This window comes from Mycteria americana, chromosome 3 (assembly GCF_035582795.1).
Source record: "Mycteria americana isolate JAX WOST 10 ecotype Jacksonville Zoo and Gardens chromosome 3, USCA_MyAme_1.0, whole genome shotgun sequence".
NCBI lineage: Eukaryota > Metazoa > Chordata > Aves > Ciconiiformes > Ciconiidae > Mycteria > Mycteria americana.
The window spans coordinates 77,931,596-77,954,471 of NC_134367.1; the positions used below are offsets into that span (position 1 = coordinate 77,931,596).

The window sequence follows — 22,876 nt, forward strand, 5'->3', positions numbered from 1 at the left end:
AAGCTCCACATCAATCATATGAAGATATAACAGGAGAATTACATCAATACTGTATGCAAAATGGTCGTTTTAGTCACATATTTGTAATATTCACTTATCTTACTACATTGCTAATCTACTATTTTGTACTTGTGATAACAGAAAAGTCCAAGTCTTTTTTTTTTTCAAGTTAATCTCTATATTTCCATTCCCTCCTTAAATGAACTCAGCTGGGTTTTTTTTGGGGGGAGTAGTTGTTTTTGGTTTTGTTTTTTTTTTTTTTTTTTTTTTTTACCAGACCTCCCCAAAACCTTATTGCTGGAGCAAAATAGTGAACCTGTCAATGTAACATCAGATACAAGCCTGAGCCTGCAAGCTGTGCCTACACTGCTATGACTCCCCCACTAATCACCTGTTGCCAATCTAACACAAAGGACTCCACCTACTCTTGACAACCTTCTAATGAAGTATCCAGATGTATCTGTAGCCAGAGGGATAATTGATTTCACTACTAACCTGTAAGACAGGTGCATACAAACTTCAAAATGGGACAAAAGATCAATTATGCCTCTAGTAATGAAAATCAGATGGATAGCTATAAATAGACTACCTGGAAGGAAAACCAAGATAGGGATGTATACTTTAATTGACTTGCTAAGGGGAAGACCTTCTTCTGGCATGAAAATTGGCCATCTGATTGGCTAGATCATGACTTTTTAAAAGCAAGTAGAAAAATTCTAGAGATGGGGAAATGCTTTAAGCCCAGCAGTGCCTCCTCTCCACCTCTAACAGAGAAGTGGTTTGCCAGCTTCCCAAATAACAGGGACTTTCCAAACCTTTCTAGGGTGGGAAGAGGGAAGACTGCCTAATTTGGATTACTTAATACCCGTTTTCATGCTGATCATCTTTAATCAAAACAGAACTACAAAAATTCAAGATAACTCTTCTCCTGCCTTGCCTCAAGTAGTGTTTTCTTTATAGTTCCTGCCACAACCTGTTGGTTTTTGACCATATTGTTAGACCAGACTAAATATTCGTTAATACATAACAAAACAGTATTGTTATGCAAATTGGGTAGCAGAGTATACTCTCTGGGAAACTTATTTTTGCATTTCTCTGCTCCTTAAGCTGATAGGACACCAGTCTCCAGCCCTATCAGGATTTGGGGGTGGGGGGTGTGTGCTAAAAAACAGAGACAACTGCCACACCTGTTCTGTAAAAATGAAAACCTTTAATCAACATCAGTGTAATAACCTGTCTTTGTTTGACAACTTATGCAAACACCTGAAAGGTGAAGGAAACTGCCCATGAAACTTTCAAATACACATTTTTAAACAAATACGATACCATAAGAGATGTTAACATTTCAGTGATCATCTTTATTTATGAATGATACAATAAATTCCATAATATAAAGCTGCCTATTATAGAAGTTTTTAAGGCCACTTTCTCTAAGTTATAAGAAAAGTTGTAACATGTACATGGAAACTTCTCATGTTGTAAATGAACAGGAATATCTAGACTCACGTGAACTGGATCTGTACAAAAGTCATTTGAATATACAGGAAATGTTTTGTGTTTCCCTTCCCTATATTTCAGTCACAATCGGAGACCAAACATGAAATATTTCAAACTAAGAAGAATAATAAAAATTTAAGAGAATTTGAGAGATGGCCAGTAGGGTAAAATGTAATTTCTAGACACTTCAAATTTAGCTGCAGTGATTTTTTTATCAGACCACTATATCTAAATCGAGGTGATTAGTCCATTTTGCATATGTTTTGCCTCTACACCATAGTGAACTTTTCAGCCTACTCCCTTGCCCCTCTACTCTGTGGTCTATCCAACACAATGACTTTATGAATGTAAAATACTAACACACTTCTGAAAGCCAAAGCTAGCAAATGACTGCATTACCTTCAACAGAGTAATTCAGTTGCTGTCAAAATCCTGAACCCAAGCTGCTGTTCAGACTATTCTGAGAGCAAAAGTGGTTAATGGAAAAATGTTTCTGCATGCTTACAGTGAGATTCAGCTGACCATTCAACAGCTTGCAGTGGCCACTCCAGACGTCCAAAAGGTATAAGAGACATTTGCACAGAGCTGGCAGACGTGATACAGGAACTGTGAGAGAAAAGTGACCTTCTGGAGATTCAAGTGCAATACCATAAGGCAAGTGAATCCTACCCTTTATTGTGCTTATAAACTTGTAACAATGAATTACTGTAATCAAGCAATGAACTAATTTTAAATAACAATCAGATACAGTATTAGCTAAGTAAGATCATATGATCTTGTATGACGTGACTGTAGCTCAGAATGAGTCCGATCTCTCTCACATTAGCTAACAACCCAGAAACGTTCACCTTTTGGTTCTGAGCCCAAGAGTCATGTTTTACTGATTGTTATGACTTGTCCTTTGAGCTTCAGTGACAGTGAAATAGGGTCTTAAGATGCACCAGCCTACAAATGCCAACAAAGATGGCACGAGATTTGGGATGCTTCCTGCTTCTATGAGGAAACCCTGAATCTATCCAAGTGCTTAAGCAATAATTCTCCATACTTTTATAGCAGCTTTCATCCAAGCAACTTGAAGTACTTTACTACAAAGTGTTTCATAGCTTCTAAAAAGTAGAAAACTGTGAAATGGGCTCTGGGGCATATCATAACTACAACGTATGTGGCTGCTATATTCCAGGAAAGATCTCCCACACTCAACAGAAAGACTGTGGGTAGGAGGAATTAAATGGGAGACAGTAAGTCATCCACAAATAAAACAAAGTTTAAACTTCCTGAAGTGAAAAAGGACCATAAAAGTATTAAGAGATTGAACATTGCTGTTTCCTTTTAGAGAAAAGGCACAAATACCCATCAACAGAGAGCAAGTTTCTGAGCATACTATAGCACAGAAGCACAATGGTCTTTGTGTGGAAAATCAACAAACGCTGTATCACTGCTCTCTGTCCTTTGCTTTGGATGAACACTGTTGAGCAATTCTGTCTCATCTCCAGAAGCTTTTAAGATTCGTATTGCTTGGTCCCTTTTTTTCCCCTCACGGCTTTGTAAGTCCAGACACTTCTCTTCACTATTAAATATATAAAAAAGGACTTGTATTTAATAAAGACTTGGAATATATAAAGTATTTTGAGTGGGGGGAAAAAAAGATTTCTAGTAAAAAATAGGATTCTGGATTTTTCAGACTGATTAATTACATTTTATTAGAAGGTCCAGCCAATACAAAAGTTTCTTGATTATTATGAGAAGGTTTTAAAAAACGCAGTTTTCTTATAATTCCTTTAGACATTTTCTGTCTATTTAAATATAAGCTCCTTGTGCAAGAACTGCTGCTCTTTGTGTACTTAACATTAAGAAGTAAAGCAACATACCACTAGCAATCCCTCAGTGTAAGTCAATATACGCATACATTCATATTTCAGATATGTTAATAGGATGTTAATGTAAATTAATGCATCAATTACATTTTAAACTCTACTTGGTTTTAGTAGTAATTAAGAAGAATAGTTAATTTAAATATATTTACAAAGGTAAGGCTGAAAGCATTTCACTTACATTCAACAGTAACCAATATACTATGGTATTTTACCAAAAGATGGTGCACCTGAAAAACAGAACTTAAACAGTTTCTTTAGTGGTCAGCTCTTTGCCACTGTGGTTGTCAAAATAAATCTGCAAATTTCCCTGACATGAACTTTGTCTCTTTTTTTTTTTTTAATCCTGTAGAAAAGATGAAAACTCTTCTCACTACAGTGAAAAGTAAAAATACTTTTGATTACATATCTTAACACAGAAATATGTCTTTCAACATTGTATTTTTAGTTACATGTAGCAAATAAAAAAAAGCTACTGAGGGCACTACTGTAGATGAGATGACTGCGTCAATTAAAATGCAGAATGTTATCCTGTATAGTTTTAAGGTCAGATATCTAGCACAAATTGGATAGAAGGTAAAAAACAAAACAGGTATATCTGAAATAATGGCTAAGATCTCTTAGTATTCTTAAATTTCCAGATATCCTAATACTGTAGTCTTTTAAACTAGAATGTGTGTTAGCTAGACTCCAATGACAGAGACATTATATTTAGCAATGGTCAATTCAGTGCCTCCACAGAGCCAGGCAGCACTTACAGTAATACTTCTACAACGCATGGCGTAGGCTGGCTCACACAGTGTTTCTGTACATCAGTTCTCCACAAAGGACCGGCCAGAAGCCATTTGAAATTCTCCCCTATGCAAGCCCAGAGCTGTATAACTAAGGTAGTAATTTTGTGACTGTACAGATGGGAAGTGTAGTTAGCACCCTAACTGAAGCTATAGGGGTGTGCATGGGATTAGAAATACTGGAAACATGCACAGTATATCGCAAGAGATTATTTGGCTTGTTTTAATGAGCTAGGAAGAATATTGATGATCCAACAGTAAAATGCACAAAACCAATGCAAGCGTTTATACAAGATGTAGGGAAGTTTATGAGCTTAAGAGGTAAAACATACCTTCAGAATGCACAATTCAAATATGTTCTGTGAATAATTAGCTTTTTTCCCCCCAGCTTTTAGATTTAAGTACTGTTATAAACGAGATGATAAAGTAGATAAATTTTATGTTTACAATGTAGTACCTCTATTTAGTTTTCTCTCCCTAATTACAGGTAATTTCTTCTATTCTATGCTTTCTCAGATTGCTTTTCTTTCCCTCCTTCTCACAGTTTTCTGCCTTTCTCAGCGTCATTATAATAAAACTGGCATACATGAGATTCATTTTGATCTCCTACTGAAGAATATGAAATGAAACCAATCTAAACTTTGTTTTTAACGCACAGAGATTTCTCAGAAGCCTAGCAGAACTACGACCCTCTCTAGACAGACAGATGTTTTCTTGTTGCTAGAATGCTCTCTTTTCTGGACAAAAGTCTACATAGTAGTACATAAAGAAACAGCACATACATTCCATACCCATGGAAATTATCTACTTAAAGAAAAATATACTCTAATAGGTGATTAATCTATGGCAATCTTGAACATTGGTGTAATACATTCTATTATATATTGATTTACATCTTTTCCATGCATAACCATGGCTATTTGATATTCAGATGAGGTGAAGCCCAACACAGAGATACCCATGCCTTCACTAACATGAGGGCAGTGAAACACTGGAACAGGTTGCCCAGAGAAGTTGTCAATGCCCCATCCCTGGAAGTGTTCAAGGTCAGGTTGGATGGGGCTCTGAGCAACCTGCTCTAGTTGAAGATGTCCCTGCTCATTGCAGGGGGGTTGGACTAGATGACCTTTAAAGGTCCCTTCCAACCCAAACTATTCTATGATTCTAACTACTGAGAGTTAAACAAAATGCTTAATATTTTATGAAGCAGAATTTAGGACCCTCCATCCTATCTGTGTAACAGCATCCTATTAGAGTCACTTAAGGTATATGGAATACATACCTTACCAAGAAAACTGCCAGGTATGAGATTTAGGTCAAAGGTGGAAAAATACTTTTTTGTTTGACTTAGCTTTTTCTTTTCTCCCCAACTTAATGACTGCATAATTAATACACAACCACAGGAACAGTGAGAATGCAGCTCTTCCTACTCTTACGTAAGTGGATGACTCACAAAGATAGATCTTCTTCTGGCTCCTTTATTCTAACCTGAGGAATGGCCAGTTCTAACAGGAGTGATACTGTGGGATACTACATCCTTCTTCACAGTTGTACAGCTTGAAGTACCTTAAGTAGGGAAGATACAAATCTGAATCCTTACAGACTAAGGTGTGCTTAAAACCTGTATCTTCCACTTCTTCAGCAATCACTTAGCATCAATAGTGGATAAATTTAGGCATTATCTCTTCCAAGATTACACACAGCACTCAGAAATGTGTTACGATCTATGTGTGTTATTATCTATATTTAATGGATGAAGCCCATCCTGGGATTTAAACAGAAGTCAAGACATATCTGCAACTCTCTGCTGTGCCAGGAAACATGAAAGCTGGAATAAAGCATCCAGTTCTACAGACAAGATAAACCTGGCATACAGAGTGGAATGGTAAGTGTTAGCATAAATAGTTAAAGAACCTGAGGTGGTCATTAGAACATGTTTTGTTTTTTTTTTTAAAAACTCTTCCTTTTTTAGAGTATGAATGCCATATCTTCTGCTTATTACTTTGAATGATGCACTACTACGGCTTTTGTTTGAAAAAGTTATCTGTCAGTTTGGCTTACTGTCAAAGGAAATACGTTTTTGTTGTCAGACACGTCACAGAATTTCAATATAATTGGTTCTTGAGATTTTTAGTCTGGCTCTAGACCTTATTTTGTTCATGTGTTAATCATCTTCCAGAGATGAAGGAATTTCAGATGTCCACCTGGTAGTGGCCACATCTGACTGCTGCATTACAGTTAACAGCACCTACAATCTTGTACACCATTCAATAGTGAATTGATTGAATTATGCAATAACTGAATCACAAACATTGTATTTTTTCCCTGAGTGACTGTAATGGGTAAGTGAAGAATTGCTTCTTTCCCTAAAGAAGAGTAGTATAGCACATTGGTATCTTCCTGTTACAGACAGCGTTGCAGAAGGCTGATGACATCCAACTATATATGCCTATGATTTGGTCAGAGACACCGGAAGTAAGAGCCAACACTAACTAAAATAGTATGTTTCCCAGTAGTCATCGGCCTTCAGCGCTCCTATTTCCCAAGGTGCTATCAGCTATGAACATTATAGCAGTAATTGAATTTGCTTTTTATGATCACTGCAGGCCTTTACTGTAATATACAGAGGCTGCTGCTGGCATTATCATAATTTTTCTTACTTCAAGATAAGATTAATGCAATAAAGTTTCACCTTAAAAGAGAAGCTGTTGGAGAACACTACAGGTTGCATGATACAAGAAGGGCTACCTAGATGAAAACACAAGAGTTAAAGATACAGATTTCTGCTTGTGTCCAGACAGAAGTTAAGGCATTGGGACTTAGGCACTAGTTACCTAAAGAACCTTACATGACCACAGGACCTGGTTACCTTGAAACAAACCAACCAAAACAATACCCACCCCTCCAACCCTGACATCAATACCACACAACCTCTCCCCCTTACCTGCAGAACCTGTTTACCCAACCCTGTGTCATGCCATGTCCTCCCCCCACGGGAAAGCTGCAAAGTTCAATGCAGTGCAAGAGTACTTCTAGTGCCTCTGTAGATCAAGCTGTAGACACACCAGTCTTGACGGGAGCTATACCTTCTCACAGCTCTTTAACCAGAACTAATTCAATTTCCATCACCCAGCCACTCTTAAAACACCCTTTCCTGGGACATGGAAGTGTGGGAAGGTAAAGGTTGAGAGAAGAACATAAGTACGCTGAGAGGGGCTCTTGGGTAGCTTTTTTGTTTTTACCGTATATTTGATGAAGATATCATGCTGATTTGCTTATTTAAAACTAATGGTGAGTTATCTACATTTTGTTAAAGCATTCAGCTTTTCCAAGGGCATTTTCCCAACAATTTAAATTCAGAGTCTTGAAGTATTTATGGAAAAATCAAGGATGAGAAATTTTCTTAAATTTATGCCTATTTATGCCGATTTATGCCTATTACATGGGCTGCTTCAGCACATAGCTTTGCCTCAATTTCTGTACTGTTCAGACTGAGAAAATATTTCAGATTAACACAGAGCAAACTAGAGCTTGAATTCTGCATTATGCTGCATGAGTGATTCCTCAGTAATTGCTAGTGTGCACCATCTTATTCTCCAGTAAATAAGTGCAAAATAGCTTAGGATAAGCTATATTGTTCCCATTAGTAGGGAAGACAACTGATGGTTACTGCCCAACAACTTGTGTTGGTATTTCTTACCTTATATTGTGTGATTGTTTTGTCTGCTCATATTCAAGCACTGGAAGCACTTTATGTGCAGGAGGCAATAATGAAGTGGTATGGGAACAGCTGCACCAAATCTGCTGAAAAAGTCTCCATATGCTATTTTTACTGTGAGAATCAGCAGTCCAGAACAATTATTCTAACATTATCTAAGCTAATCTAATTTTAAGATGAAAGCCTGCGGTCTGACGGATGCCCTTAATCAAATTGAAGGATTTGATACCAAGTTTTCTCAGGGTTAAAAGAGAGCCTTCACTCACTGATTAAAAATTAGCAAATAAAGGGCTACAAAACACATCATCTTTCAGACTGATGTACAATAAATAAAAGGATGGCAATTTTGTTAAGCATATAAGGTTGTGTTTTAGCTCGTCACAATTTTAAAACAAGGTTGGAAAAGAGCAAACACAATCTTGTTGCTAAATAGAAACTGTATTGTTTCACCATCCATAGCCATACTACAGCATGCTTTGGGCATGCTATTGATGGACTAAGAATCTATGTTAAAAAAATGGTTTGTAACATTGCTACTCTTTCTTTGATAACAAAGATAATATTTTCTTGCCAAATATACATTTTTAAAATGATGGAAGCAATAAATCTGACTTATTTTACACAAGCCATTAATTTTTTTCTTAATGTAAACAAAACCCTGAAATGAAATAAAAATTCTCATGTCCAAAGAGTGAGTTCTACATGTTTTAAAGGCAAAAAATCCAATAAACACTAGAAAGAATGCAGTAATCCAAGCCATTTTTACTATTATGAGAACTACACTTTCTCTACATTTCTGTCAATGCACATCTTTCAGGAAAAGGAGAATAACACTGCTTGACAATACCTAATAAAATTGTACACCTGTCAAGACGACAACGTGTCTGTCCTTCCTTTTAGTTTTGGAAGCATTGTTCATTGCGATTAACCTAATATTTAACGTTTCTTCAAATACCGTGCAGTATGTGTGAAAATACATTTGAATTTTTACAAAACTTCAAGCAACAACTAGACTTTATACCTAGTCCTATCAAAAATGACTGTTTTCAGCGAACTAAATAAAGCATGAAACAATTTTTCTCTAGCTTTACAACGTAAGTTCTCCCAAGCTACTAAAAACTGCATCAAAGCCTTCTGACGACATCCCAAGTAATAAAAATCAAGCAAGAACACCAAATAGCTGCATGGGGAAGGAGGAATACGTACAAGCAACCGCGTCGCGCTGCTTTGCCTCTGTGGCTACAGTGGATGGAGCACTTTAATTTTGGTTCTGGCTGCTGGATACTGCTGCTCCCATCACGTCTCCCATCCAAACCCGTCAAACAAGCCATGGCTGCTGCCAAAACACGGCGCTGCCCTGTAAGCAAAAAAGGGCGTCTAACTGCCTGCCGGCGAGGCTTGGGCAGGAAGGCTACGCCGCCACCGGGACCCGGAGAACGGCCCAGGCTGCCGCGGGGCGCCGAGGCGGGCGGGCCGCCCGGCTGGGGCACGGCGCTGCGCAGCGACAGCCGCAGGCGGGGGCCGCCGTCGTTGCTCCGGGGACGGGGCGTGCGGGGCAAGGGGCGCGCGGAAGGCTGGGCCTGCATTTCTCCTCCGGCAGCACCAGCAAGCCCCCGGCCCGCTCCGCGCCCCTCCGAGGCCGAGGGCGGCCGTTAAACCGCTCCCGCAGCCGGCGGGCTCGCGCCGCCTGGCCGACAGACGGGGAGAGGGCGGAGAGGAGAGCGGCTCCCGCCACCCCCGCGTCTCCTCGCCCTCCCGCGGGGCCAGCTACGGCTCGCTGCCGGGGAGCTCCCCCGGCCCCGGCGCCTCAGCCCCACGCCGCGCTCTCCTCCTGCCCACGCGGCCGCTTTACCAGTTAGAAATTGCTCCTCGCGCCGCTCCGCCACCCGCACCGCCCACCGCCGCATGCGCGCGCAACCAACCGCCGCCCCCCCCCGCCCCGGCTCTCCCCCCTCTGCCGCGCGAGACCGCGGCCCCGCGAAGCGGCGGCTGCCTTGGGAAGGGCGGGCGCACGCGCGCCTCGGTGGGGCTCTCCCCGCCCCCGGGGGCGCACGTGACCCGCCCCCCCCCCCACGCGCGGCATAGGTGAAGCAACACGACTTTGTTTAGAAGAGTTCTGTGCGCGCGCGTGTTTCCGCGGGGCGGGGGGAGGCGCGCGGGAGCCGCACGCGACGCCGCGCGCCTGCGCCGCCTGTCCACGCGCAGCCGCTCGGAGGGGGCGTGGTCGGCGGAGAAAACCCCCTCCGGCCCGGCGGCGCCCCCTCCCCACCCGCCCCCGCTGCGCCGCCGCCGCCGCCCCGGGCCCCCGGAGCGGAAGGGGAGCGACAGACAGCTGGCTCCGCCAAGCGGCGCTGCCGCCGCCGGCCGCCAGTGACGGCCGCCCCGCCCCCGGGCCCGCCCCCCGGCATGTCCCCACCCCCGCGGGCCCTGCCCCCTCCCCTCCTCCTGCCGCCGCTGCCGCTGCTGCTGCCAGCGCAGCCTGAACTGAAGCGAACTCCGGAGCGAACTGAGGAGAAGTGAGGAGGCGGCGGCGGGGCTGAGACTCACCAGCCACAGGCAGCGGCGGCGGCGGGAGGGCGGGCGGGCGGGAGGCGGAGAGGAGGACACGCCAGGCGCAGCGCGGCGGCAACAACAGCGGCGGCGGCGGCAACGACAGCGGAGAGACACCGGCGGCGGCTCCTCGGAAGCGGCAGCCGCGCCAGCAGCGCCCGCCCGTCCCGCTCGTCCCCTCCCTCCCCCGCCGCGGAGACAGGGGGCAGCGCCGAGAGGAGAAGCCGGGCTCAGCGTGTGTGTGCGCGGGAGGAGGAGGAGGAGGGGGGACACACCGAGGACTGCGCCGGCCGAGGGCGCACGGAGCGGGGAAGCGGCGGCGGCACCGAGAGGCGGCGGCGGGTCCTTGTGCCCGGGGAGGAGGGCGCAGCCCGCACGGGGGTTTCTACCGAGTTTCCTCTTTTTTTCGGTCCCTCGGACTCGGCGGCGGGTCTGCGTTTGTCTCCGGATTTGAATCCTCCTCCTCCTCCTCCTTCCTCGGGGAAGCTCCCCTCCCCGCCCCCTCCCCTCCCCCACCTCCTCCCTGCCCGCCCGGATCCAGCCGGGCGCCCCGTGCCGCGGTCGCGTTGCTCGGCGGAGCTGCTGCGGGCGCTCGCCGTCTCTGCGCGGGCTTGGAATATGGTTGGGGAAATGGAAACCAAGGAGAAGCCGAAGCCGAGCCCCGATTACCTGATGCAGCTGATGAACGACAAGAAGCTGATGAGCAGCCTCCCCAACTTCTGCGGGATCTTCAACCACCTCGAGAGGCTGCTGGACGAAGGTAAAAGCGCTCGCCTGGCCGCCCCCTCCCCCGCTCCGCCGCCCTGCCCTGCCTCCCCCCCCTTCCCCGGGCCTCCGCGCCGCTCCCGGGATCCCGCTCGGCCCCCCGCCCCAGCCCCAGCCCCGGCCGGGCGGCGGGGGAGCCCGGGGCCTGTTTCGCTCTCCCCGCTGTTCTCCGCACGCTCTCGGCCCCCGGCTGGAGAGCCGAAAACAAAGGGGAAGTGCGGGCTCTCCCCGCCCTGGCTGCTGCCGTGTGGTGCCGGGGGACTCGGTGAGCGAGTGGGAGGGGGAAGAGGCAGCCCTGGCCGCACAGGTCCCCGCTCTCCCCTGGGGTTTTTTCCCCTTATTTTCTCTTTTTCGCTCCCCCGCCCCGTCTTCTAAAACCGGGGGAAGGGTAACTGCCGCACGGAGGGGAGGGAGCGAGGAGAGGAGCTCAGGAATGTGCTCTGGGGGAAGGCAGGGAGGAGGGGAAGGGCTGGCTGGCGGCGCGGCGCTCCCCTCCCGCGGCGGCGGGGAGAGGGGTCCTGTGCGGCGCCCTTCGGGGAGCGCTGTTCGGCCCGGCCGGAGGCCCCGGGCGGGGGGGGGGGGGGGGGGCGGGTTGGGAGGGTGTTTGGTTTCGAGATTTGGCTGTTCTGGAAGCTGCTTGAACTTGAATGACTAAGACGGAGGGGGCTGAGCTCTTTCTTCAGCTCCAGCTCTACCCCACCCCAAACTGGCCACAAACTAATTATACTGCTCCTATATCGCAAGGGAAGCGAACAAATTCTCCTTTCACCGATCCTTACCTTTTAAAGAAAGTAACGTGAAAGACTCCTACGTGTGACTTTTGCGAAGGGAAAAAAAGAAATTACGAAATTGCCTCGTCTACTCCTGCCAAACGTCCGCTGCCGCCCCCAGCCCCGCACCCGCTCCTGCCTCGGAGGGGCGAGGGGTCGCTCCTGTGGGTTAGCTTCCCCCACTCCCCCTTTTTTCCTAAATATCTCCCTTTAAGATTGCGTTTTTACAAATAAATAATCGCATTTTAGAAAGAAAATAAGAAGTATATGCTGGGAACTTCGTGCGTCCCATATGTCTTCCCAGTACAGTAGCAGACCCACTGTGTTAAAAATAAGCAGATACAGTTGTTCTTAGCATTTTAAATTCACTTTATGATTGGGTTCACAGGTTTGCGTTTCTTGTTCAAAGCATTTCCTTTCTTACCACCTTAAACCTAGGCTTTCTGGAGAGAGACCTGTTTGTTTAATCGTGTTTGGTAGCTTTGTAGAATATGATAAAACCATAAATTATTTATACAGTTTCAACTTGCTGGGATTCTTAGCATGAAATACCGAATTTCGAGATTTCGAGTTAGGAATCTCGTTTGCGGACGTATTCTTCCTCACTAAAAGAAGTTTGGGAAGTTGTTGACCTCGGAAGATGAAAGAGCTGGTTATATTTGGTAGAACAACTCCCCGCCCTCTCCTAAGACTGTAAAAATGAGATAGTGACTGTAGTACAACAAAAAATAGCATATCGAGAAAATGCTACCTTCTGAAATAAATGATAGAGGAGTAAAAAAAAAAACCCAGTGAAGAATACTGAAAGATGGACTGTGGGAAGCGATATAATGGGAGATTCTATTTTTATTTTCAAAACTCTTGGTGAAGTTTTAATTTATATTGGAGCAAATACGGATATGAAAAGTAAAACTATTTGAAACTTACGTTCTTGGTCACCACAGCAAACCACCTCTTCAGAATAGTTAGATTTACAATAAACATCAAGAAGAAACTTGACAGAGAAGACTCCTTTTTAGCACAAATGAGCCTTCCAGAGGCTTGATGTGGGATTTTTAAATTCCTGAATCTCTTCAACTTAATGTATTTGGCCAGAGGAGGCCTGAAACTTTTTTTTCTTGGTCCGAGAACAAAAGAAAGACAAACATTTTCCTCTATGAAAAGGACACTGAAAAATGAATGTTTGAAATCCTTACATCTTTTGATATATTTTTAGATACTGAAAGCTCTGGAAATCTGTTTTGTGAAGTATTGGAGTTCCAAAATGAGGGCTGTGGAGACTCTTGCTGAAAAAGTTTAAGGACTGTGTTGGAGCTATTCTTCACACTCTGCTTTAAAAGAAAAATAAATAAAATACAGTCTGTGTTTCTAAATAGTCTCAGGAAGAAGTCTGCTATCCCTTTAAGCTTTTCTGCTTTTCCTGTTTACGTTGGCAATTGGGTGGAAGTATTGTGGAGGCAGAAAACTTTTTGGAATGTTGAAAAAAATGTTTCATGCAAATCTAGTAAATTACTTCAAGACTTCAAAATTTGAACACTAAGGGGCGCCAGTTATTTTTTTTCTGAGGCGTGAGACTGGCCTCTGAACACCATTTCTGACTTGAGTAGTGAAATTAACAAATGATACCAAAGAATGACAGAATACTTGTGGATTTGTGCAGGTACCTACATTTGCATGGACTTACATATATTGTATGCTTACATGCAGTGTTACATAGGTGGAATAGTCAATAGTGAACAGCTGGGAAGTTGGAACAACTGTTGTTCCGTAAAACACCTATCCTGGTTACCAACGGGGCACCACAGTGTTAAATATCTTGAACTATATGCTACACTGATATCCTCCAGAAGGGTTTAGTAATAGCAAACTATAGGTTTGATAGAAAGGTCTGCAAGATTTAGAACGCTTACTTAAAAGTATAATATTTATATAGTTTCATCAGTTGTTTCATGGCACCTTTGAGAATATCAAATATTAGGGGCGGGTGTGTGTATATATAGATTTATATATATATAATCTAAAAATAAAGTTACAGTGTTCATGTTCCCTCTTTGTTTTGGGGATTTGTTTTGCTGCTTCTAGTTTATTATTTTGTGCTTTAGGTAGGTGGCTTTTTTTTTTTTTAGTTACAATACAACCATTTTCCTGAAGGTTTTGTTTGTGCTTGAGAAGAATAATATTACTATCAGCCTTTATCTTTTATTTTGTGCTGGTCAAATTGAAGAAATAAAGTCACAACCCTAAGAATTCAAACAAATAAAACATGGGATTGCTTTCTCTACTGGAACGCTAAGGTTTTATTTATTTATTTATTTTTACATGCCAGTATTTAAAAACAAAACTCAAATGGGCTTGTGTTGTGATTACTTCTTGTAATTGTATGCAACAAGAGATGGAAATGGACCTGTTGGTTTAGATGCAGAACAGTACATCTAATCTGGTGAGGTTTCAGAATGTACGTCTACTTTTTTTGGCCCGTTTCTGTGCTGTGTGTATTATCCAAAACACATTTTCCCTTCTGAACTGTATCCTACTGTTTGATCTTTGAAAACTTTAGTGCTTAACTTAGTAGATGGTCTCTGCCTTACGGCATTTGGTTTTGAAGATCAGCTTAAATGTGAGAGGTATATGGAGGAAACTTTTTTTTTTCTTTAAAAAGAACTACTTTATTATAAAATATGAAAGTCATAATTTTGTTTAGGTTACAGATATTTTTGCATGTGTGCTTTCAACTTCTTATGTGTAAATAAGTCTTCTGTGGATTAGCAAGGATGTTTAAAGTGCACATCATAATAACTAGGAAGCTGGATTGGTTTTATCAGACTAGTGCAAACCTGTGGGAAGAGAGGGCTCTTCCTGAATGTGGAATAGGCTGTATTTCCTGTAATTGTTTGCACCATCAAATGTGACCTGATTTTTTTTTTTTTTTGCGCTTCAGCTTCTCAGATACTAACTTTTATGATTCTAAACTAGATTGTTTTTTCTGACAACTTGTGTATTTTGATGGTCCCCTTTGTGCAAAATGAGTAAAGTTGTACCTTTTTTCTTGCACTATTTTTTTAAAAATAAATTGGACATTTCAAACTCTGCAATTGCATTCATACCTATTTAAATTAATGAGGTACTTTGGTTTTATTCTTTCAGCAGATTGTGAACAAATACACCTAAACTATTAACTGAGATCTGAGTAGTGTAACTTTTATATTTGCATTTTGTGTTCTTGAACTTGTAAGTGGTCAGAGTGTTATACCTGATCAGAATGTACACAGACCAAACCTGTGGTCTGAAGTTTTTTTAAAAAGGTATTGATGCAAACTTAATCAGGAATTCATTTTTCTTCTGTAAGCTACACCTCAAAAACTTATGCCTTCCTGTCAGACTTGTGTTGAAGGTGACTTAACAGTGTGTCTGCCTTCAAATGTAAATGAAGCCACACATCTAGCTTTTGGAGATAGATCTAATTTCATGTCAAATAGGCTGCCTCTTTCTGACTAGCAGTTATAACAAAGCTAGCTGTAAAAACATCTAGGTGGGGATTAAGGAGGATAAATTTTCCTTGGATGTTGCGCGCTCTGTTTACTGTGCTCACTGAATATAGTACATTAGAACTTGAAGAGCCCAGTGCCCATAACTGCAGTTTTCGTGTCAGTCTCGTTGCCTTAACCAAAATGTCTGCGTGGATTAGGACTGAAGAACTGTGTTCTGGTGTTGTAAATAACTTCTCAGGGAGAATTTATCTGGTTACTTTTGTACATGACCTTATTGTTTGTGATTATGTAAATGTAGCCTGTGCTTAGCTAGGGTTTTGCTGACTTGTCAGATTTGATGAAGGGGCATTGGCCACATTAGCATGTCTGTTTTATGGTTGTATCAGATCTTGCAATAAAACCCCATTATTTCATTACAAAACATGTCTCTCAATGCAAAGTTAAGAGATGGATATTTTTTAGGATAAAGGCATTTTAGGATAGGGGTTTGCCAGAGAGTCTCAGACTAATTTTTAAATTTTGAGTTGTAATGCTAAAATTGTACAAAACAGCACGTGACAGGAGCATTGAGTATTGTTTGTGTGCTGTTTATCAGTAGTGCTCTTTTGAATCTGGTTCTTTAATAATCTCTAAATCTCAAGATAATGGTCTGAGGCGTCTTTCTGATTTATGATTGTCTCATAATAACAAGGTTGTAAAGCTTCTAGAACTTGTGTGTTCTACAACTTCGTAAGAGTTGTTCTGAGGTGTGGTGTTGGCTTTTTTTTTTTGTAATTCCTTGGCAGCCTCTTATAACATCAAAACAAAAGCTCCATTGCACTTCAGAAAAAGTTTATTTTTTTTTAGCTTGGGGAAAAATATTCAAAACTTCCCCCCCACTCCGCAACAGTTCAGTTCTTTTTAAAATAAGTTATTTTTGGACCTGTATCTGCAACATTTATAGGATTGCAGTCACCTGGTGTGTAACTTAAAAAGATGGGTGTTGTTTTGACTGATAAAAGTTTTAAGTTAGTAAAGCAGTTATTTTAAGCTCGTCTTTTGAAAGCAGTTTGTTCACTGTTGCTTACCAATAATTGATTATTAAAATGTCTGTTATCAGATGGTCTTTTAAGTAAGAGTAACCATGGTAGACTTAAGTTCTGTACAAGAGCTGCTGACTTATTTGCCTTTAAATTGGGAGAGACCTGTTCAAATTTCTTATCATTTTTGTTTAGTGTTACTTACTCCTTAAGGTTGGAATTGAGTTGCATTTTCCTCATCTGAAATTGTACGCAAAGGTTTCCAAAGTAACTAGTGTCATATAAGAATCTCTTGCTGTGATTAGAAACAACTGACCAAGTGCCGATTAGATTAGGGAGTGGCACACGATGCTTTCATAATGCACAAAGCAAAAACTGAAGGTGTGTTGGTTAATGTTATAGTCAAGTGGGGGGAAAAAAACCCCAACACCAACAACTGAGAAACACTTCATAAATTTTAAAAGAGCACTTAGAATGTCTTAATTATGAGAATGAAGTTTACATGCATCAAAAAGAGAAAAGGTCAAGTCAGAAAAAAGTTGCTGGTGTTCAGTGAGCACTGTCTGTGTGAAGAGAAGGCTGGACATGAAATGAATGGTTACTTTTGTAGTTCAGTAACTTTTTTGACCAGGTTATCTGTTTCAGTCCTTCTTAAATTAAAATGTTCTTCCTCTGAGTACACTAAACAATGCCAAATCAGGAATGGGATACTTACAGTGGTTTGAATTGTGCAGACTTCGAAGCAAGTACGTTTGAATTGTCTTTAATTACTGTCTGTAACTTTAAAATGTTCTCCTTTTTGGAGAATGCATGCTGATGCAGATATCCTATTAATTAGATGTATTATCAGATGCCGATCTGGTATATCTTCTATGGCTGACAGGATAGACCTGTGTTAACGTTAATTACCAGACCGTACTGACAGCTCAGGCTGATTGAAGTACAGCAGGAGTCTGCCATGGAGACCGGTGGTTTATATTCGACTGCTTATATGGAATGTCGGGGGGCGGGAGATGGGGGACATGCCTTGACAGGAGAGCTGTGAAGTAATGAAATGCCCTCACTCACTGACCCTTGTCTTTATTGAAACGTAACTCTCGGCTCCTCGTTCAGGCTGTGTGAATTTTTCTGTATGGATTTTAATCAAAATACATACTATGAAAATCTTCTGTTGATTTTGACATTTTATTTAAATTTAATAACGCAGTGCTAAGAAAACTAGTAGGAACAGTAAAACTGCCAGTGTTTTTAATTTCATTATGCTTAATGCAATTGGTTAGGTCAGTAGAAGCACCATGTAAGATATGTCTGTGGCTTTGTAGCGGGAGGATCTAGGTCTGCGAAGGACATTGGAGCTGTTGTTTGAATCCTGAAACAGATGATAGGTGGAATGTTTATAATCAGAATTAGATCCCTTTGCTCTGGTGAGACAAAGAGTTGGGTTGCTGAAAGTTAAGCCACACTACATTTCTACTTTTGACTGGAGAAATTATCCTGTGTTGCCTTGTGCAGTGCAGTTAAAGTAATTGCCAGGTTTGGGTTTCTTTTGCTTGTTTTTCTTGGAAATGTTTAATAGAAGTGGAGTTAGCTTTTTAATAGCAGAGCTTAGATTTTTGAGACAATTTATGCTTGAATGAGCAAAGCAACCATGACAACTTTAGAGAGAAATAACATCCAGCTTCATTAGCAGAGCTGCTCCTCCACGGTGTTGTTATTGTTTCCATTAGAAAAGTGTCTGTTGCAGGCTAGTTGCGTGTCTGGGAACAACAACAACAAGATGGTGCAAGTTAAAGTGCTTCTATTCGGGCAGTTGTGTTACTAAACCTCTGTTGTCTGGGTCCGGTACTAGAAGTTGCAGCTTTTTTGATACTTAGCAGTTATTTTAGCAGGTGTTAGTGCTTGGAATGAGTGTGGTAATGCTAACAGGTTTTTTTTAAATTTTATTCTCATGGTTTAAAATACTAAGTAAAAATTGAAAAGATATTTTCAATTGCTTTTAATTTGAGAATTGATTTTTATACTTGGTATCAAAATAGTAAATTTTGCTTCTCAGTTCATTTCAAAAAAATCATTCTTTTGAAGGGAAATGGCAATAGGTAGCTATTAATGGATTTTAGTGTTTTTGGTGGTGTATAGTTGATTGAATAGCACACTGGAAGTCAATTCTTTGAATGGTTCTTTAAAATATTTTTGACTGTTTTGCATCTGCACCTGAATGCTTGTACTTTACTCCATACTGTAGTGGATTAGAGAAGATTTTCTGTGTTTCCAGCACAGAGTGTACCACAGCAATGTTTCGATACTTTGTAACTTCATTGCAATGCCCCAGAAAGTGCGTGGGAGGGAAGGTCCTCAGGATACCCGTTTTTAAAGGGAATTAACTGTGAAACAATTTGTGTGATAACTGACTGGCTTCTGAGCATATTAATAGTGGGGCAGTTAACACTTTCAATTGTATATAATCTTATAAATGTTTACACTTCTTTAAGACTTGATTTGAAAAGGAAAAAAAAATCGCAGCATAACAAACAATTGAAATCTTGTTACTTCGCTGGGAAGTTCTGTAGTTCGACGTAGTTCTGAGGGGTAGTGCATCATAACGGCTGCTGATGTCAGAGCAGAGGCAGGGGAAGATAATAGAGTATTTTATACCCTTATCTGGTGGATCAGTTTCTGGCTTAAAAGGTCAGCTGATGTTCTGGACTGGTCAGGGTTTTTTTGAGTTTGTTTCTGTGTGGTGCTGGCTTTCTTTTTAAACAGATCAGAGCTGTGATCGAACTCGCTGTGTGTGATCTCAGAGCAGTTGTGTTGGCACAATGGCTGGGGTGGCTCGATACTGAGTAGAGCAGAGCCTTGGGGACAGAGGCTTTGCTGTGAATCCCCCAAGAACCTGAAGCATTTGCTTAAACATTTACTTTAAAGTCTGAAACTCCTAACTGATGTCAACTAATTGTGCATCTGGTCCACTCAAAATTTTAAGGACATGACTATTTTCAGACTAGCTGACACTAGATGGAGGCCAGACTTTGCTGAATTTTTTAAATCCTTCAACTGTTAAAATAATGAACCTTATTGTTTTGTCTAATTCAGATTAAAGAATTGTTTTAGAAATCTCTGTAACCATTACTTGGTCTAAATGTCCTATCCTAACTGCAGTATATTTTCTTCATTAGTGTCTAGGAGATGGAATACCCCTGAAATCTTAAAAAGTAAGCAACAGATCTGTCTAGCACAAGTATTAATAAAAAATTAATGTTCTGGTTTGTATATTTAAATGGCAACTCGACTAAAACATTCAGCTGATGTTGCATAATGCTTCCATTTATTTGTCAGACTTCAAAGCAGTAGCAAATCGGTTACTATTCTTCTTAATGCAGCTTAATCTAATAACCTGCAAATAATTATATCAAATGTTAATGCATGATTTTCAATTTTTAGATGCAGAGTAAGCCAAATCCACTTCTGTTTGCTGTGGAATATCTTCGGTTTCTTTGTAGGAATGGGGAGGAGGAGAACACAAGACAAAAATCTCTGACCTGGTGCTGTTTGCTTTTGAGCAGTGTTGCTCATCTGTGCATACTGCTTTTAGTTAGTTTCAGTTTGTCTCATTTTGAAGGAGCATGAGCTGCACCCCTACATCAGAAATTAACACAGATGTTTTTTCAAAAAGTTGTCAAACTGTTGTCATTCCCCCCCCCCCGCCTAACTTTGCTTAAATACTGCTTGTATAATCTATTGACAGGCGTGTTCTCTAACAGTTGGTTTCTGTGTTAAAGTTGAAGGTTAAAATGCTGTAATAGGCCCAGCTGTCTTGTTTAAAGTATTATGTTTTTGCTGTGAAGATTGTCTGCACAGTGAGAAAATGGTGTGTGTTAGATGATTGTAGAGACAAGTTGTTGGTAGTTCTTTAATTGCTTAAGTATCGTATCATCTATAAAGATAAGTATAGTCAGAGAGGCTCATAGGCAGTCAGTTTATGAGGGAATTACTACTACTTTAAATCACTTGAGGCTTTTATGGAAATCTGATACTGCCTGTGAATCAACCTGAAGCAAGACTCCTTGTATGGATTCTTTTGTTCCCACTTTTCACATAGTTCTGTCAACTTTGTGCTCAACTAGACTTGAACAAAATCTGGGCATGGATGCTATGGCAGGGATCAGGAATGAACTCTAACCAAGTTTCTATCAGGAAGACTGATTATATGTGCATTAAAACAACTTGAGAGGAAGAATGATACTTTAGTATCTCTCAGGTATAAAATTAGTGACTGCAATTACTTTTAGAAGGGAAGTCTATTTAGCTGTTCTAATACCATGTTTACAGAGATTTGAGTCTCATATTTTGAAATTTCTTGCAGTATTTTTGTGTTCATTCTCTGTGGATAAATTTTCTATTTGTGACAAGACTAACATAATCCTTTGGGAAAAAATGTGGAGAAAACATTATCTAAAGATCAAATCCACCTCAGAAGAAACTGAAAAAAAAGTACAACTGGCTTTCTTGAGAAAAGCTTATTAAGCTTACAGGCTTTAAAGAACTTTTTTTTTTTTAGAGCCCTGATATTTTGAGGAGCAGGAGGGGAAAAGCTTCCCTGTATCAACTTAATATAGGGTTATTTGAGGTTAAAATCTATATGGACCAAAGTACTTCCAGTTTCTAGTAAAGTGGGTGTAGCTTCCAGGGAAGCAAGGAATTGTGCAGAAGCTCTGTCTATAGGTAATGGGGCACATAAACCTAGTGCCTATTGATTTAGTAACTGTATTTTATTCATAACTATTCATGAGGAAGCTTGTTGGTTCCAAATGGGAGGTTTAATGCACACCGAGGGCACTTGGTAATGCCGAGTTTTAATACTGTTAAGTGTCTTCAGAAAGGTGTTCTTGCGTCAGCCTCAGATTAACATAGGATGAATAACAGAGCAATTCATCAACTAGGCAGCTCTGAAGAGTGTCAGCAAGAAAGCTGACGATGATGAATTGTAGAGAAATGGATGCTGCGATAGCCACTAACAGCTAAAGCTGGAATGTTGAGGGATGGCAGTTGGTATTTAGGTGTATGCTGGGTAATTAAGTGAGGAGGGATTGCACTCCTTTGCTTGGCTGAGTAGAAAAGAAACATGTCCCTTCTACAATTCAAGAAGGTTACTAAATTCAAGAGCTTAAAATGACAGATGGACAACTGGTTTGTACTTTATTGAATAAGATTTGCATCAATCTTTAGGACTGATAAATGTGAGTTATGTTTTGAAGACAGACTTCCAAACTTCCCTTGATGTTTGCAATCTCAGCAACCTTATTTGGCAATAAAAATTTGGGTAAGTTAACTTTGAGGCAGATTTAGTTTATTCTGAACTTAATTTTGCTTCAGGTTTTTCACTAACCTTTCTTAGATATCACAGCTTTCAGTTACTTCAGTTACTGGTTACTTTCAGTTTTAAATTTCGTTCTTCCCCCCAGGATAAAGAAAATAGTTGTAAATTTGAGGGAGTTAAACCAGAAGTAAAATTGCTTTGGCTTTTTTGCTTCTGTCAACATAATAGCATAACGAAGTGATTTTTGTCATGTGCACAGGTTTTTCTAATCCCATTTAACATGGTTTGTGCTAGAATTGTTTTTGACCGCTCGTTGTTATATCAAATTGTTGAACACTTGATACATGGAGAACAGTTTAAAGTAATGATGTTCAAGTTCTTTACTTTGTGGGGGCTGTTTGTATGGATTTCTTCTGACTATTTAGTTACTGTAGGTAACTAAACCTACATGTGGAGGCTGAAAAGTATATATGTACAGGCTTTCTCAGCCCTGAGCAGAATTCAGGACTGAAATCAGGATCGAAGACAAGCATTTCACTGTCATATAGTAGTCATAAATAGTATAGTATAATGGTATGTTATAGTATAAATTGCTACACAGATCAAACTACATTTTTAGTACATTTTTTCTCTTCTGGATTAAGCAACTTGGCTGCTGAAAGTTTTGAGCGATTGTTAATAACTAAAGTGTGTTCCTGAATAATCAGAAGGATATTGTGTTCTCTCTTTTTTCAAACTTTTATTGTGTGCTCTTAGTGTACAATTTCAGATACAAAGGCAAGGTACTAATAAAGCGCTAACATTTAAGGAGCTTTTTTCCTGGTCTAGTTATGGATTAGTAGTTTCTTGTAGTATGTAATATATATAGTTGAAACACAGTTTATGCTGCTATAAACTTTTTTTTTTTTTTTTTTTTTTTTTTTTGCTTGCTTGGAAGGCGAAGGAATGAATATTGCTAGTAATGAAACCTGGATGATTTCGAGGCTGTTAAGCTAATTAATGAAACTTAATGCCACAAACATGGATGCAAATACTATGCACCTATCAATATTGGTATCATGAAAAAATTAACACAAAGGACATAGTACATCTT

General features: G+C 41.0%; 1 protein-coding gene and 1 long non-coding RNA gene across 12 annotated transcripts in view; one reads left to right on the plus strand and one right to left on the minus strand.

Moving 5' to 3' along the window:
- Nucleotides 1-236: 236 nt before the first annotated feature.
- On the minus strand, nt 237-10,133 carry LOC142408506 (uncharacterized). 2 transcript variants are annotated; one of them, XR_012775311.1, is made up of 2 exons: nt 9,978-10,133; nt 237-9,234 (listed from the first exon to the last, which is right to left on the minus strand). It is a non-coding gene; the product is annotated as an uncharacterized LOC142408506 (long non-coding RNA). The 2 variants fall into 2 exon arrangements; XR_012775310.1 differs by lacking the exon at nt 9,978-10,133 and adding an exon at nt 9,730-9,959.
- Nucleotides 10,134-10,414: 281 nt separating this feature from the next.
- Nucleotides 10,415-22,876, plus strand: part of QKI (QKI, KH domain containing RNA binding) — a 162,589-nt gene continuing 150,127 nt past the window's right edge. For 3 of the 10 annotated variants that reach the window (XM_075499099.1, XM_075499101.1, XM_075499107.1), the window contains exon 1: nt 10,416-11,187. In XM_075499099.1, the coding sequence (XP_075355214.1) occupies nt 11,046-11,187 (142 nt within the window). In that variant the 5' untranslated portion in view covers nt 10,416-11,045. Of the gene's footprint in view, nt 11,188-22,876 lie in introns of all 10 variants that reach the window. The other 7 variants (XM_075499100.1, XM_075499103.1, XM_075499106.1 and 4 more) reach the window with 4 other exon arrangements.